This window comes from Triturus cristatus, chromosome 10 (genome assembly GCF_964204655.1).
Source record: "Triturus cristatus chromosome 10, aTriCri1.1, whole genome shotgun sequence".
NCBI lineage: Eukaryota > Metazoa > Chordata > Amphibia > Caudata > Salamandridae > Triturus > Triturus cristatus.
The window spans coordinates 69,399,664-69,414,601 of record NC_140593.1 but is presented as its reverse complement, the minus strand read 5'-3'; the positions used below and the strand labels follow the sequence as shown (position 1 = coordinate 69,414,601).

The 14,938-nt window shown below is 49.9% G+C and overlaps 1 protein-coding gene across 5 annotated transcripts in view; it reads left to right on the top strand.

Annotated features, from left to right (window-relative positions):
• The window catches only part of TBC1D5 (TBC1 domain family member 5), a 2,224,639-nt gene that overhangs the window by 1,772,059 nt on the left and 437,642 nt on the right, over window positions 1-14,938 (top strand). For all 5 annotated transcript variants that reach the window (XM_085630445.1, XM_085630447.1, XM_085630444.1 and 2 more), the window contains one exon: window positions 914-999. In XM_085630445.1, the coding sequence (XP_085486571.1) occupies window positions 914-999 (86 nt within the window). The remainder of the gene's footprint in view (window positions 1-913; window positions 1,000-14,938) is intronic.

Genomic DNA, 14,938 nt, shown 5'->3' with positions numbered 1-14,938 from the left:
CCCCTTCCACTGGATGAGGAGCGGCTGCATCTCTTCGATCCTAGCTGGGCATCATCTGCCCTAGCAAGAGGCGTTTCTGTTGTGGGTACCTTCAAGGCAGCGATGGGGATGGACTGCCACTCGTTTGCCATTCATTACTGCTTAGACAAGAATGGACACTTTGTGAGGTCAGTGCTGCAGTTTCCTTATCTAATCATCCCTCAACCCTCCTCCAGGGAAGATTCTGCTCTCGAATCCATTCAACAGGTGAGGGAAATCTGCTGGTAGAAATATCCATCAGATGAACAACATACTTAGCTTTGGTAACCATGTTTTCTGGTGGACACTCCGTCTACCTGCAGATTCCTCACCCATCCCAACCCTCTGTCTGATGGATGTGATACAGGGAATGGAATAAGTTCTCACTTCGAGGTTTGCACAGCACCAGTTCTTATTGATGTCTCCATCAACTCACCTCGAAGGGTTGGGGGGAATAAAGTGGATGGAAACTGATGCTGTTGGGTCTGGGTCGGTGATGTCATCTGGCATCACTTTCTGTGTAAATATGTAGCCAGTGCCCCTGCCAGTTTCTTGAGAGCTTTGAAGTTTCTGGATCCAGTCTGACACCTGGGGTTGTTCAACAGGTGAGGAATCTACAGGTAGAAACCCTATCCACCAGAAAGATGATTATCGAAAGTCAGTGCCTTATTCTTAAGGTTCAGATTCCAGTCTGTGAAATGCTGTTTGTATGAATTTGAATATGTAATTTCTTGTGATCTTTCATAACAACCGCCCAACCTTTGCTGCCTTCAGACACAGAATTGTATCACATAGAACGTTAACGAACACTAGATTTCCAATGATGCTTCTATATTCAAAATTAAATTTGGGAAATTGGTGGACTTTGTTCTAAAGTAAATTTTTTTTTTTCCAGAAAAATCCAAGACCGATAAATTTTCAGTTTCAACAAAATTTGGATTACTACAAAGCCCGGGGAGCAGATCTAATGAACAGAACACGGTAAGTGACTTTGGCCTAGCCTGAATCTTGGTAATGTGCAGTGTATCCTTCTCGGATGCAAGGTGTTCGTTTCATGTGTGCCAGATGCTGAGCACCATCACAAAACACACTAGCTGCAAGCAACTGCTTACACACAAAGATAACACTGGGGACCAGAAGAAAGACCCCACCATCGTTTGTTGGAGAAAAAATATTCTGCAGGTTTATTAGAAAAAGTAATGGATTAACTTGCAGACGATCAAAGGGCAGCTGGTGATAAGCCGACTTTTGCCTGATTGGCCACCAAGCATCAGATAAAAGTTGCTGTTACATCTAATTTGCATGTTTGGGGTCCACCACTCGTCTGGATCCCACAGCTCTGGAATGTGTAGCTCTCAAGGTGGGCAGAGCAGTACCAGCAGGTTCTCAGGCTCACAGCCGCCCCTGGTAATAATGGAGAGCTGTCGCATATATATATATATATATATACCCCCTTGCCCCCTCTCCAGAACTGACATCAAAGGTGGGGATGGGTGGAGAGAGCGCGCTCACCTCCAAAGATTTCTGCAGTAGAGGGCAGGTGCCACAGAAAGGGCCTGCGGCGCAAAGCTACTAGTCACCTGATTAGTGCCCTGTCGGCGACGCACACCTCCAATCTTTCACAGACAATTTTTTAATCCTTTCACACTAAATATGAAAGGTCCCATGCTCAATATTATAATTGTCTCCCACTCCAGCATGCCCTGACCGCCGAAGGGCATGCTGGGCATCAGTGCTGGACAGCAGCCCCATGAAAGTGCAGTGCTGATGGGGGGAATAGAACCCAAGCCAGTCTCCTGCATTCAACGCAAGTTCCCGTGGAGATGTAGACTGGGAAGCGGCCCTGATGCACCAGAGAGGTCTCAATCTGAGCAAGGCTGCCTCGTGCAATCTAAAATACTACACCGCGTATATTATGATAGGAGCAAGTGATATAAAGTGGAGATGGTGGCGACTGCTACATGAATGAGGTGCAAAGTGACAGACAAGACTTTTTATCGCACTATCTGGGAGTCCCCAGAGGAGGACCGATACTGGCAGATATGTTTAACGAACTGGAGGCCACCGTGGAGCGCCCGGTCCCACACCGCCTACAAGCGGTGAGGCCTGGTATTCCAGGGGCCCTGACTACATTGCTTTTGGATACACTGGGCTTTATAATTGCATAGAGACACAACTAGAATGTGGGGTAGGCAAAAGGCTGCCATGAAATTCCTATGGCCAAGGTGCATGAACGTGTATGGAGGCCGAGAGGATGGTGTATCAGCAGAGAGCCTGTCCAAGAAAGTTTGGGACAAATAAAGACCATTCTATGGGATGGAAGGGGAAGAACAAACGTTTTCGGATAGTGGCTCATCTTATTCAGAGCTCCCAGGAGACACCAAGGACTGAACTATATGCCACGCCGAGGAGTCGTTGATCAGGAGGGAAGAATCTAGAGTTCCCGGAGGGAGAGTGGGGTGGAGGCTGTATGGGAGGTATTTGTGCCTTTATTTTTTTCCTGTTTACAGTAAATAAACATATGCTTTTTAAACTGCCCCAATTTGCAAGCATGATCCACTTTTCTAGCTATTTAATTCACTAATGGGGGCCAGTTAAATTTTTGTACCCTGACCTATTTTGTGTTCCAGTATGACCATGTGCCTGTGTGCATTGATTGAAGAATACCATTTATTAGCTCTCTTGCTGCTGGCCCTCACAGCCCCCACAATAGTTTAGGGTACAGACCAACACTTCCTGCATGTTTCACTGCAGAGACCTAGATCTGCAGGTACACACCATATTTGGTACTTAAAAAGTGTCAAGTACTAAGTTGACACTGTTCCTGGTGGATTCTTCTACCTCCAGATTACTCACCTTTGAATATCCCAGGAGCAATAAAGGATCCAGAAAACGCCTGCAATAGATCTCTGACCCCAGTAGGTGGCATTGACTCAATTTCATTCTCATATATGGAGTCATGATGATGTCAAGGGAGCCATGTAGCAACAGAACCTTGCGTTAGTTCAGTTTGTTCCAGCGCTTTTTGACGCTCACTCTAAGAGTATTTGGAGCCATCAATGAGCCAGGTCACTTTTGAGGCCCACATTCTGGTATAATGCGTAGGCCATCATAAAGTAGAGTTTGTGAAAGAGACTTTGGTGCCACAGATTCCTCACCTTTTGAATATTCCACAGGCATCAAACTGGATCTGGAGAGTTTTTTTGTAGTACTTCTGAGCGCCGAAAGGTGCCCCCATGTGGCTCTACTCTGTTGCAATTCTGCTCCGGAAATGATGTGCGGGGCCTATGAAGCTACCACTCCTCCATGCTGACGTCAGGATCCATAGTTTCCCTCGTCTCTCCAAGACTGCTTTTTATCAGCTTTTTCTGCAAATTTTTCACTTTGCGCATGGGATGTTACCCCCAAAATGACCGGTTTTAACCCCTGAAAGAACTGGCATAAACAGATGTCTGTGACAGATCCCTGCTTGGGTCTGCCTTTGGTGTCTGGGATCATCACGAGCCCAAAATCTGTGAGGACTGCACGTAAATGAATGGAAGGCCATTAGGGAATGCAAAACGAAACTTTACATTGTCAAGCACAAGAAGATGCAAAGCCTGGATAGCTCCAAGTCGAAATCTTTCCCATTCCTGGAGTCAACACAGCACTATGGGATACAAAACAAGTGGGAACTTTGAGGAAAATTAAGGGATTTGATGAATGGGACATGATCGGCATCTCTCGGGTGGGAGACCTGTGGACCCAAGGTGGAGTACAGAGAAATTTAGATATATGCAAATTAAGCATGCTCTCCAGGGTATTATCCCCAAGGGAGAGGTTCTCCCCGGGTCCTCCCCATTGAAGGATAGAATTCTTATTGATTATATTCATAAAAAGGCTGTCTCCCTAACCTACTTGAAACAAATTAATAATGCACCTGACTCCCTCTCCCAGCTTCGAGGGAGTTGGGAGTATGATATCAAGGACCTGGAGGATGAAGAATGGCAAGAGGCGCTGGCCTCCCCGAAGGAAGTAGCAATTTCTTCCCGGTTTAAGTTAATACAACTCAAGATCCTACACAGAATAGATCTCTTCTGCCGCATACAAGTAAAGTGTGGGTACAGGACAGATCCCAGGCGCAGGAGGCAGTGTAACCAGGAGAGTATGTTTATTCACATAATTTGCGAGTGTGCATATATTAAAATGTATTGGGTAGAAGTGCTCCACTGCATGGAAAAGGTGTTGGGGACAAGAATGGAACTAGATTCTAGACGGTGCCTCCTCAATGTCTGGGGACCCACAGATTTGAAAAGCAAGAAAAAGACCTGGGAAACGCTGGGAATGTTAGTAGCTAAGCAGAACATAGCAAAAGCATGGGGTGCGCTTGATACGCCAACAGTAAGTGCTTGGATGGAAGACATGGACTGGTATATGTTAACAGAAAAGACTGAATATGAATCTCTGGGTTGTCCGAGGAAATGGGAACAAATATGGGGCAAGTGGAACTCATACAGAGGAGACATTTGCACGGCTCCCTCGCTCAGCTCTTCCCTTATAGTAAGTGAGTTATAATTTAGCGTAGGATAGAAGAGGTATGAACAGCAAGAACAGCAAGACAACATACGATGTGGTTAATGTAGTGCTTATGTAATATATGAACAATCTCTGTGCTCTACCAATAGAACTACTCCTGTAATGTGAATTCTTTTGTCATCAATAAAGAATTTATAAAAAACCAAAAAGAAAGAATGGCTGTGATTAGACCAAGTTCACAATTCGTTGTGGCTTAGACACAATAGATTTTGTTGAGCCGGTCATAGGCACTAGTGTCGCCTTCCACAGCAATGCGTGGCTGTGAACCACTGGGTTCGTGGGCGCTGTCCAGTCCCTGTTAAGGGACAAAGCTGTTCGATGGGACTCTTGTTCGATGACAAGGTTGAACGATTTAAAGAGAGTGCGGCTACTGCTGGCTCTTTTGGCCGGCCCACTCCGTCTCGCCAGCAGCACATCCAACATTCCTTTTGTGGCTTCAGCAGAAGCTTTCCCACTTCCAGCCTATCTCTCCCCAAAAGGGAACCCAGACGTTTAACAGAAGAAGCGGTGGTGTCCACTACCCCGGTGGCTCAAGGTCAGCATGCTGCTCAGTCCACCCCCTCCACAAACCCTCCACCTCCGCTTCCACCCACAGCGCAACCTGCAAAGCACCTTTATTGCAATCTTACAGGTTCACAGACACTTGGTGGGAGGCAGAATCCACTGATTCTCTCCGAGCTGGCAAGCGATCACATCAGACAGGTGGGTCCTCCAAATTGTTTTCAAAGGCTATGCCCTACTCTTCATTTCGTCCCCATTGCACCTTCCAGCCGTGTATTGGGCATCCCCAGTATTTGGTGGCATCCCTGCCATGTGGCGGGGACACCTAGCAGTTGTAAGAACTTGAGTTATTGGTTGCGTGGGGTGGGAGCCTTTCTTAAGCAATAACCACAATCCTTTTCAGTGTGAACCACAAAAGTCGCTAAATTAACCTTTGCTTGGGCCTCTGGTAGCGTTGCACCAAAGCAGTCAGGCTTAAGCAGCACTTTGTTAAGCAGCTATGCAGCGCACAAACAGTAATATATTGAAAACCCAACATTAACTGAAAGTGGTGCTTCTTAAATTTGCTCAATACACAGTAGTGTGTATGTGGATTCTCTTTTTGCCATTGCTTTCTGCTTTAATGTTAAGGTTCAAAAATTATTTAGTTCAAAAGCTGCCACGGCACAAAACCTGACCTGAGTGTTTGAAATGCCCTATTTAGTTGTACGATAGCTCTTAACTGAGCTTGTCAATTTTGTAATAACCCCAAAGCTCCTTTTATTAGAGCTAAGGTTGATGACAGGATGTGGTTCCATGAGTATATATATCCCTTTAGAAAGCTTGTGCATTCCAATGTTGATAACTCTGAAGACTGCTTGCAAATTTCCCTGATCGGTTTGGTCAACTTTTTTCTGCAGCTTCCTTTTCTGAATATTTTTTCCGTTCATTGTAAATGGCAACTATTCCTGTTGCCAGTAATCTTATATTTCTAATAGGAAGTGGTCCGAGAAGAAAATCAGACACATTCATGTTTTCTTTAATTAGGAAAAAAGCTGAAAAACTCGAATGTTCTAACCGTCATTGGCATAGTTTGCCTACACTATATGTAGTGACTGTTATAATTGTTTGCATGCTAGAACATGATTCTGATAGAGTCCACAGATTCCGTACCTTTGAATTTCCCAGGCATCAGACTGGATCTGGAAGATTTTTCTTCTAGCAATACCCCTTTGTGCCGGCGGGTGGAGATCAGTCGGCTCCGTGTGACGACGGCCGCCTCCATGCTGGACATGATGTCCGCGTCACCTATATAGGAGCTGCCTCAATGTGCTGATGTCAGTTATTTTCTTTCTGCGCCAGTCAAGCGCTGATCCTTGAAGAGAGCAACCCTCGGTCACTTTTGGACAGGATTTGTTTACTTTTTCTCGACCCCCTTTTTGTATGTAGGATGTCCTGCGGGAAGACTTGGGGATTCAAGTTGTGAGGTGCCTGACATCTTGCCATGTCGGTGACGGATCCCCGTTTGGTCTGCTTGTGGTATCTGGAGCACAACCACGACTCAAAGTAGTGCTCTGACTGCCGGGCTTTGGCTCCGAAGGCTTTGGAAGTGGTCCCCAACGCTGCTTGCGGCCCAGCAGATGACACCGCTTCGCTCAACTCCTCAGAGGTCACGGTCCAGCTCGAGAGGAAGGTCCGGGCGCCGCTCTAGGTCCAAGTCTTCTTCTTGCCAATCAAAATCACCAGGACATTCAGGTAAGATGCATAAGAAACACAAGAAGTTGAAGCGTGCTTCAACTGCTCTCTGTCTGTCGGCCGACGCAACCGAGGAGCCTCGGTTCCTGGGTCGGGTCCACGCCTCCCCAATTTTCAGGGAGCTGGAGCGACCCCTGCCCAACGAAGAGAATAATATGAGGCCATGTGGCTCATTTTTAGGCAGCCTGACCCCTCTGACGTGCATTCAGGCCCTCAGGGTCAGAGGGGGCGCCATCGGGTTCCGCACCAGCGGCTCTGGCACTGATGCCCCTCCCATGGATACGGATCGGCGTTGGTAGTACAACTGCGACCTTCCCTGATGCAGATGTTCCTGGCGCCCACCGGTGACGTCAGCCCCATTCTGGTCCCCGATGGCCCGAAACCTGTACATCGTCGCTCAGCACCTAACCCGGCGTCAACCGTACCTACAGGTCCTAGGTAGTTTCCTGAGCCTTATTCGGGAGGGCTAGGAGTGAGGGAAGATTGTGAGGGGTCTCTGGACCATTTAGAAGACCAGCCTGAGGAAGACATGGACTGGTATGAGGAATTGGGTGAGGCCAGTGGACTGGAAACCTCTCCAGATACCGGCATACTTTCTTCCCGAACCATAGCTAAGGAGGAGGTAGCATCTTATGCTCTGGTGATGCGAAGGACGGCTGTGGACCTTGGCCTTCAGCTTTTTTCAGTGGTGGTCAAGACAAACCTCTTGACGGAGTTGCTACAGCCAAGAGTTTCCTCCTCGGAACCTTTACTCTTGTTCAATAAAGCCCTCACAGACGTCCGACTGGGAACCTGGTCCAAACCCAACCCAGGGGATCCTGTGAATAGGACTGTCTCCCACCGCCCTGCTCCTGGCGACCCAAATTTCCTCACTACCAACCAAGAGGCCGGATAGTTGAGGCAAGTAAAATATTACTTCTGCCATCCTTTCATTGCACGCAGTATACACTGCATGCTTATTGAGCCGTTATTCCCACACTCTATGGGAAACGGTTGCGCAAGTGCTGCCACAGGTCCCTAAGAAGGCCCAGACCGCAGAGCGATTTCCTTGATGGTGGCTGTCAGACACCACACCTGGCTCAGAACATCTGGCTTTTCGGGGGATGTCCAAGCCTCACTTATGTAACCTGCTACTATAAAAAATGAGGAGATAGAGGGACAGAGAAGCTCGTCCTTCTACCGATAAGTAACCAAAATATAGGGAGCCACTCAGTTTACTGTGAAATAAGCCTCCATAAGGTGAAGAAAACACACTTGTTTTCTTATATAACCCTCATCCACCAGGGTTGCCCCTTGCTGGCATGCTGCATCATCGGGTCCATCCTGTTCCACTGTGGCAACCAATAGTGTTGGGGATAAGTTCTATTTTAGAACCACTATCCAGATTTGGTGATGCTTTTATGAAGCTGCTAGTTCAAAACATTGATACTTATCTCAGAGATACAAAGGATGTTTTACGCCTTCTAAGAGATACCTTGTTTGACCCAGAAATCCACCAACTCGTGGGGCTTGACATTGAGAGCCAATAATACAAGCCTTCCTCACGGTGAGACCCTGAACATAATCGAAGAGGTAGACTTGGACTTTCAAACACCCAGAAATGTGGTGATGCAGTGTTGTAGGTGGGCCCTAACCCACAATTTATTTGCATTTGAAGGGACATTGTACCTACGGAAACACAGGACCAGCATGGGCAGCACCTTCGCGCCGAGCATTGCTAGTCTCTGTTTACCATCTGGAGAAACACAAGATCTTAAGCCCTCTGAACCCCTATCACAATCACATTAACTTGTTGAAAAGATATATTGAGGATGTCTTGGTCATATGGGAGGGCGACAAAGACATAGCGTAGAATTTCCTACACTGGCTGAACACCCAGAACAAGTTTATTAAGTTCACCTATACTGTCAGCAAAGAGGAATTGGTGTTCCTGGGTCTCAATAGTATAGCTCTCCAGGGCATGCTCAGAACTACAACACATGAGAAACCAACGGCCAAGAACTGCCTGCTCCTGTGACAATTTCCATCCCCGCCACCTCAGAGAAAACCTCCCTTTTTTTTTTTATAGAAGTTTTAGACTAAGAAGAAACTGCTCGAATCTGCAAGATTGCAAAGTGCAGGCAGGATAGTTGGCAACAAAACCTGAGGCCAGGAATTATCCTGGCACAAGCTATGAAACGGGCTCAAAACAATAACAGGGAAGCCCTACTGGACACCCACCCTCCAAAAGAGAAAGACGAAAGACCCATTTTTGTCACCACTTTCAATACAGCCTCAAATCAAATAACCAAGATAGATCATCAACAAGCATTGGCACATCCTAACAGTGGCACCTTACAAATATAAAAACCAGTGTTTTCACACGAGTGAGAGCAAAGCCATAGGGATATGCTAGAACACACACGCCCACGCAAAGGAACTACAGACAGATCGCAGGGCATTCTACCCCCTATCATGGGCCATTCCCTGAGTGATGGATCCAGTGTCTGCCCCTTGTCAAATGAGACTGTCTTCGTGGCTTTGCTTAACACCACCACTTGGGAACTCAGAAAGCTTTTGACCTGTAACACTCAGAAGGTAATGTACCTCATAACCTGTCTCTGCAATTTGCGCTACTTTGGTATAACGACCCGCTAGGTAAAGACGAGGATTTGCGAACACCGCAGCAATCTTAGGTGCGGCCATTCTACAACTAAAATGTTGATCCATTTTATTGAGATGAAACACACACCACGGGACTTCCAAAGGGTTGTCCTTGAACACCTGACTGAATCAGTGTACTAAGAGTCCAAACAGTTTGAGAAACAACAGTGGTCTGAACGGCAATATTTATTTATTTATGAGTTTTTATATAGTGCGAACTTTACCCGGAGCGGTCAGAGTGCTTTACAATAGAACCAGTTAAATTACATAAGGACTTCAGAGTACATGAATTACATACAAGATACAGATAAACTCTAAATTCACATAAGAATGGTAGTAAGTACATAATTCTACTATAGATACTAGTGGTTAGAGTTACAAATATACGACTTGCAAATTCACTCAAGATTACATTTTAAGGAAAGCTGAAGTGATTAGGGTTGGACAAACATATATTACACATTTACAGAGAATGATGTCGCTATCGCTGGGGTTCTTGTGGTGCTCATTCAGCCAGGCCTTCAAGGTGCAGGTGCACTCACAGGCAGTGTTCTTGTGCCTGGAGGGACCCCGACCTGGTGATGGCTGTAGGGGTAGAACGCCGGGTGGTGGTGCTTGAAGGCGGCTTGCGGTAGTCTGCGGGTAGATCTCATTCTGCATGGGAGGAATCAAGCCAGGTTGTAAACATCTTACCCCTAGATGCACCCAGCAGAGCGGTCAGGCCTCTGAAAGGGCCCCGGTCTTGCGTGCCTCAATATACCATGAGGACAATTTGTTGTCTAACCTCTAGACGGGAAGAAGTCATACGCTGAACTTAGAATCTTGAAGCAGATCATAAAGTCAAATTGTATAAACAAGCCAGCGTTTTTAAGGCTGCCTACCAGGAGAGCATAATATATATAAAAGAATATATATATAAAAGAATGTATACAAGGGAAATACATATGTCTGGATACATGTTAGGGAACACGTTCTCCGACCACATCTTGATTTCAGAAACATGAGATTTCGATGGTTTGGTCATGATGTGCATCCTGGCTAAGACACATGTGTACACCCTTGGACATGAAGGTGATTATTATGTATGAAAATATATATTTGACGTGTCTTCTGTAGAACATCTCACAAACACTTGTATTGTGTATTTTTTAATAGTGACATCTCTAATTATTTATATATATATATTATGTATCTCATATCCACATAATCTTTATTCAATTATTTTTACCCAGTCTCACAAACCCCTGATAAAACATTGCAACCCCCTCTTGAAATTCAGCCGAGAACCTTTGAAAAGAGCTTTACACCCCGTACGGGCTTCTTTCCATTATGTGAGTGAAAACAGAAAATGGTTCCATATGCTGCCACCATTTTGGATATGAAGCGGTCTAGTCTCCTTGTCCGAGACAAACATGGTGCAGCGAGGACGCACCGCTGACAGGCTGTTAAACCAGCGCACGGGAGTGAGACCGCTAGTAGCCAGACCCCAGTGCATATCTGTCATTTAGGTGAATGGCCGAGGGGATGCTTTGGTGTAGTGAGTATGGCACAGCCAATTTCAATTCAAGGAATGCTTCTTGAATACAGATTTAGGTATTATTTTTACATAACAGGTACAATTTCTTTACCCAGCAGAGTGTGACCATAAGCTCACCTTGACCACTGAGGATTCATGAAACAAAACATTTGCCTAAATATTGTATATCTGAAAGAAACACGTTAGTTAGATTCCTCACCTTAGAATATCCCCAGGCGTCAGACTGGATCCGGAAGATTTTTTGTCAGCAATACCCCTTGCGCGTCGCTAGGCATCGTCTGCGGCTCCGCGTCCGTCGTCGGCGTCGTGCACCGGAATGACGTCGTCGGAGTACTTAGACGCCGCCCTCGCGCGCTGACGTCAGTTCTTCTTTTTTCCGCGCCAGTAAGCGCAGATCCGGGAGAGCTACCCCTTTTAGTCTTTTTTGACTACGTTTTTTGATCCTTTTTGATCTTGTCTCGACTCCGGTGCCGGTAGGATGCCTGGTTTTAAAGCCTGTGCTGACTGCAACCGCTTGATGTCGGTTACGGATCATCACTGCCGGTGCCTTTACTGTTTGGGCCTTGACCACGACACGGAGTCGTGTTCGGACTGCAAGGCCCTGACCTCGAAGGCTAGACGGGAGCGGTCCCGTAAGCTTCTCGAGCTTCGCCACTCGGCTCCGCGCCCCTCTCGATCCCGGTCCAGGAGGAGGTCCAAGGATCGGTCGCGGAGCCGCAGCCGACGTCATCATCGATCGTCTGGCTCCAAGTCTTCGGGTAAGTCGAAGCACTCCAAGAAGTCCAAGAGGCGACACCGCTCTTCGGACTCCCCTCGCCGGTCGCGCGACTCGGCCGAGGGTCAGGGTGGTTCCACCCCCGCGGCTCCAGCGGAGCCGCAGGCGCCGCGTAAGTCCCCATACCCGCTGGTCCCTGGGACTGACGCGACGCCGGCGGAAGTTAGTGCCTTCCTCTCGGCCATGAGGAACCTGGCTCCGCCGTCGACGCCCGCTGGCGCGCCTTCGGGTCCCGCGGACCCAACTGGGCAACCTTGCATGCCGGCGGCTCCGGCCCGGCGCCGGCTCCGGCCTCGACGCCGCAAGTGCCCGAGGGACCCGTCCCAGAGTCCCCGCCGACGCCGGTCGACCTCGTCACGCCTCCTCCGCCGGCGTCGACACCGGATCCACCTCCGACGCCGGCTCCGCTCGGCGTCGTGCCCCAGTTCAGCCCCGCTCCGGACCCGACGCCGTTACGGCGTCGATGGACGCCGCGTACGGCGCCGTTGGAGACACATTATGTCTATCGTCCGGCTCTGATCCTTCCTCCTGTTTACCAGGAATCGGATGACGGGGGCGAATGGGAGGGGTCCGAGGACCCTATGGCCGTTCAGGCTCAGCTGTCACAGGACTGGGCAGATGAACTGGGGGAGGCCAGTGGTCTGGATACCTCACCAGACACTGGATTCATCTCTCCTCCGACTGTGGCTTCGGAGGAGGGTGCTGCTTTCTCTGTGGTGCTGCGCAAGGCGGCCGCAGCCCTTGGGCTCGAGCTGCCTGCCGTGGCTGTGAGAACTAATGTTCTCACTGAGGTGCTTCAGTCTGCAGCAAGCTCCACTGAGCCTCTGCTGCAATTCAATGAGGCCCTCATTGACGTTCTGCAGGGCACCTGGTCCAAGCCCTCCACAGTTCCTCCTGTGGACAGGAACGTCGCCAGGCGCCACCGCCCTGCTCCGGGCGACCCCCAGTTTTCTGTCCCAACACCCTACCCCCGAGAGCCTGGTTATCCAGGCTTCTATCTCCCAATCCTCCTTCCCGACCGCTCCGCCGGACCGGGATTCCAAGAGACTGGAACAGTTTGGCAAAAAGCTGTTCTCCTCCCTTAGTTTGGGCCTGCGGTCCTTGAACACCGCCTGTCTTTTGGACCGTTATTCCCACTCTCTGTGGGATACGGTGGAGGACGTGCTGCCCCTGTGTCCGGAGGAGGTCCAGACACGACTTACCCAGGCTCTGGCCGATGGGAGGGATGCAGCGCGACATGCTATCAGATGTGGGCTTGACACTACGGACTCGCTGGGTAGGGCGATTTCTACCACAGTGGCGCTTAGACGTCACGCCTGGCTGCGGTCCACGTCCTTTTCGGGGGATGTCCAGAGCACTCTCATGGACATGCCCTTTGATGGCACTCGCCTTTTTGGTGAGAAAGAGGACAGTGCGCTGAATCGCTTTAAGGACTCCCGGGCTACGGCCAAGTCCTTGGGCCTCTCGGCCCCGCGGTCACAAACTTCCGCCTTTCGCCCCTTTCGTGGCCAAGGAAGGGGTGCCTCCTCACGTCCGCCTAGCCACCAGCCGCAGAACCAACCTGCGCGCAGTCGCGGACGTGGTTTCCGCCGAGGCGGTTCTGGAGGACGACGCGGTCAGCCCACATCCACCCCGGCAGCATCCGCCTCAAAGTCTTCCTAGTCCGAGCTTTCAGGCCCATTCCACGCCAGTGGGCGGCAGAGTTCGCCATCACCTGCTCCACTGGCGGTCCATCACATCGGACAGGTGGGTGCTGCAAATCGTCCGAAGGGGCTACTCCCTCCCCTTCGAGACGACCCCTCCAGCCATGCCACCGCAGCACCACCGTATCTCGGGGGATCATTTGAATCTTCTCCACGAGGAAGTTTCGGCCCTCTTGGCCAAGGGGGCCGTCGAGCGCGTTCCGAGCCCAGAAGTAGGTCGTGGTTGTTATTCCCACTACTTTCTGGTTCCCAAGAAGGGCAAAGGGGGCCTACGCCCTATCTTGGACCTCCGGAACGTCAATGCCTTCCTCCGGAAGGAAAGGTTCAAGATGTTGACTTTGGCTCAGGTTCTAGCTGCCCTAGACCCGGGAGACAGGATGGTAGCGTTAGACTTGCAGGACGCATATTTCCACATCCCCGTCCTGCCGGCCCACCGGCGTTACCTGCAGTTCATGGTGGGTCAGGAGCACTTTCAGTTTGCCGTGCTCCCCTTCGGCCTTACCAGTGCCCCTCGGGTGTTCACGAAAGTGATGGCGGTGGTCGCAGCTCATCTGCGCAGATCAGGGGTTCCAGTCTTCCCCTATCTCGACGACTGGTTGTTGAAGACGGGCTCGCCCCAGGCAGTAGTCTCCCACCTCCAGACTACGGCGGATCTCCTGCATTTGCTGGGGTTTTCCATCAACGTGCCGAAGTCACACCTGAGTCCCTCTCAGAAGCTCCTCTTCATCGGAGCGGTTCTCGATTCGGCGCAGTTCCGGGTCTATCCGCCGGAACAGCGGGTCCGGGATATTCAGGCCCTGATTCCCATCTTTCGGCCTCTATCCTGGGTTTCGGTCAGGCTAGTGTTGCGGCTTCTGGGGCTGATGGCCTCCTGCATCCTACTAGTGCATCACGCCAGGCGGCGCATGCGGGCTCTGCAGTGGGACCTGAAGTTTCAGTGGGCCCAGCATCACGGCAACCTGTCCGACCATGTCTTGATCTCGGAGGGCACTGCACAGCAGTTGCAGTGGTGGCTCACGGACCGCGATTGGGTCACGGGCAAGAGCCTCTCCCTTCCCCAACCGGAGCATGTCGTAGTGACGGATGCGTCCCTCCTGGGATGGGGTGGCCATATGGGAGAGGCGGAGATCAGAGGCCTCTGGTCTCCGGCGGAGTCTCGCCTCCACATCAACTTGTTGGAGTTGAGAGCGATCCGACTTGCACTGAAAGCCTTCCTTCCCTCTGTCAGGGGAAGTGTCGTGCAGGTGTTCACAGACAACACCACCGCCATGTGGTATTGCAACAAACAGGGCGGGGTGGGGTCGTGGACCCTTTGTCAGGAGGCTCTGCGCCTCTGGACGTGGCTGGAACACCAGGGCGTCACCCTAGTGGTTCAACATCTGGCGGGCTCTCTGAACGCCAGAGCAGACGAACTCAGCCGCTGATGCATGATGGATCACGAATGGCGTCTGA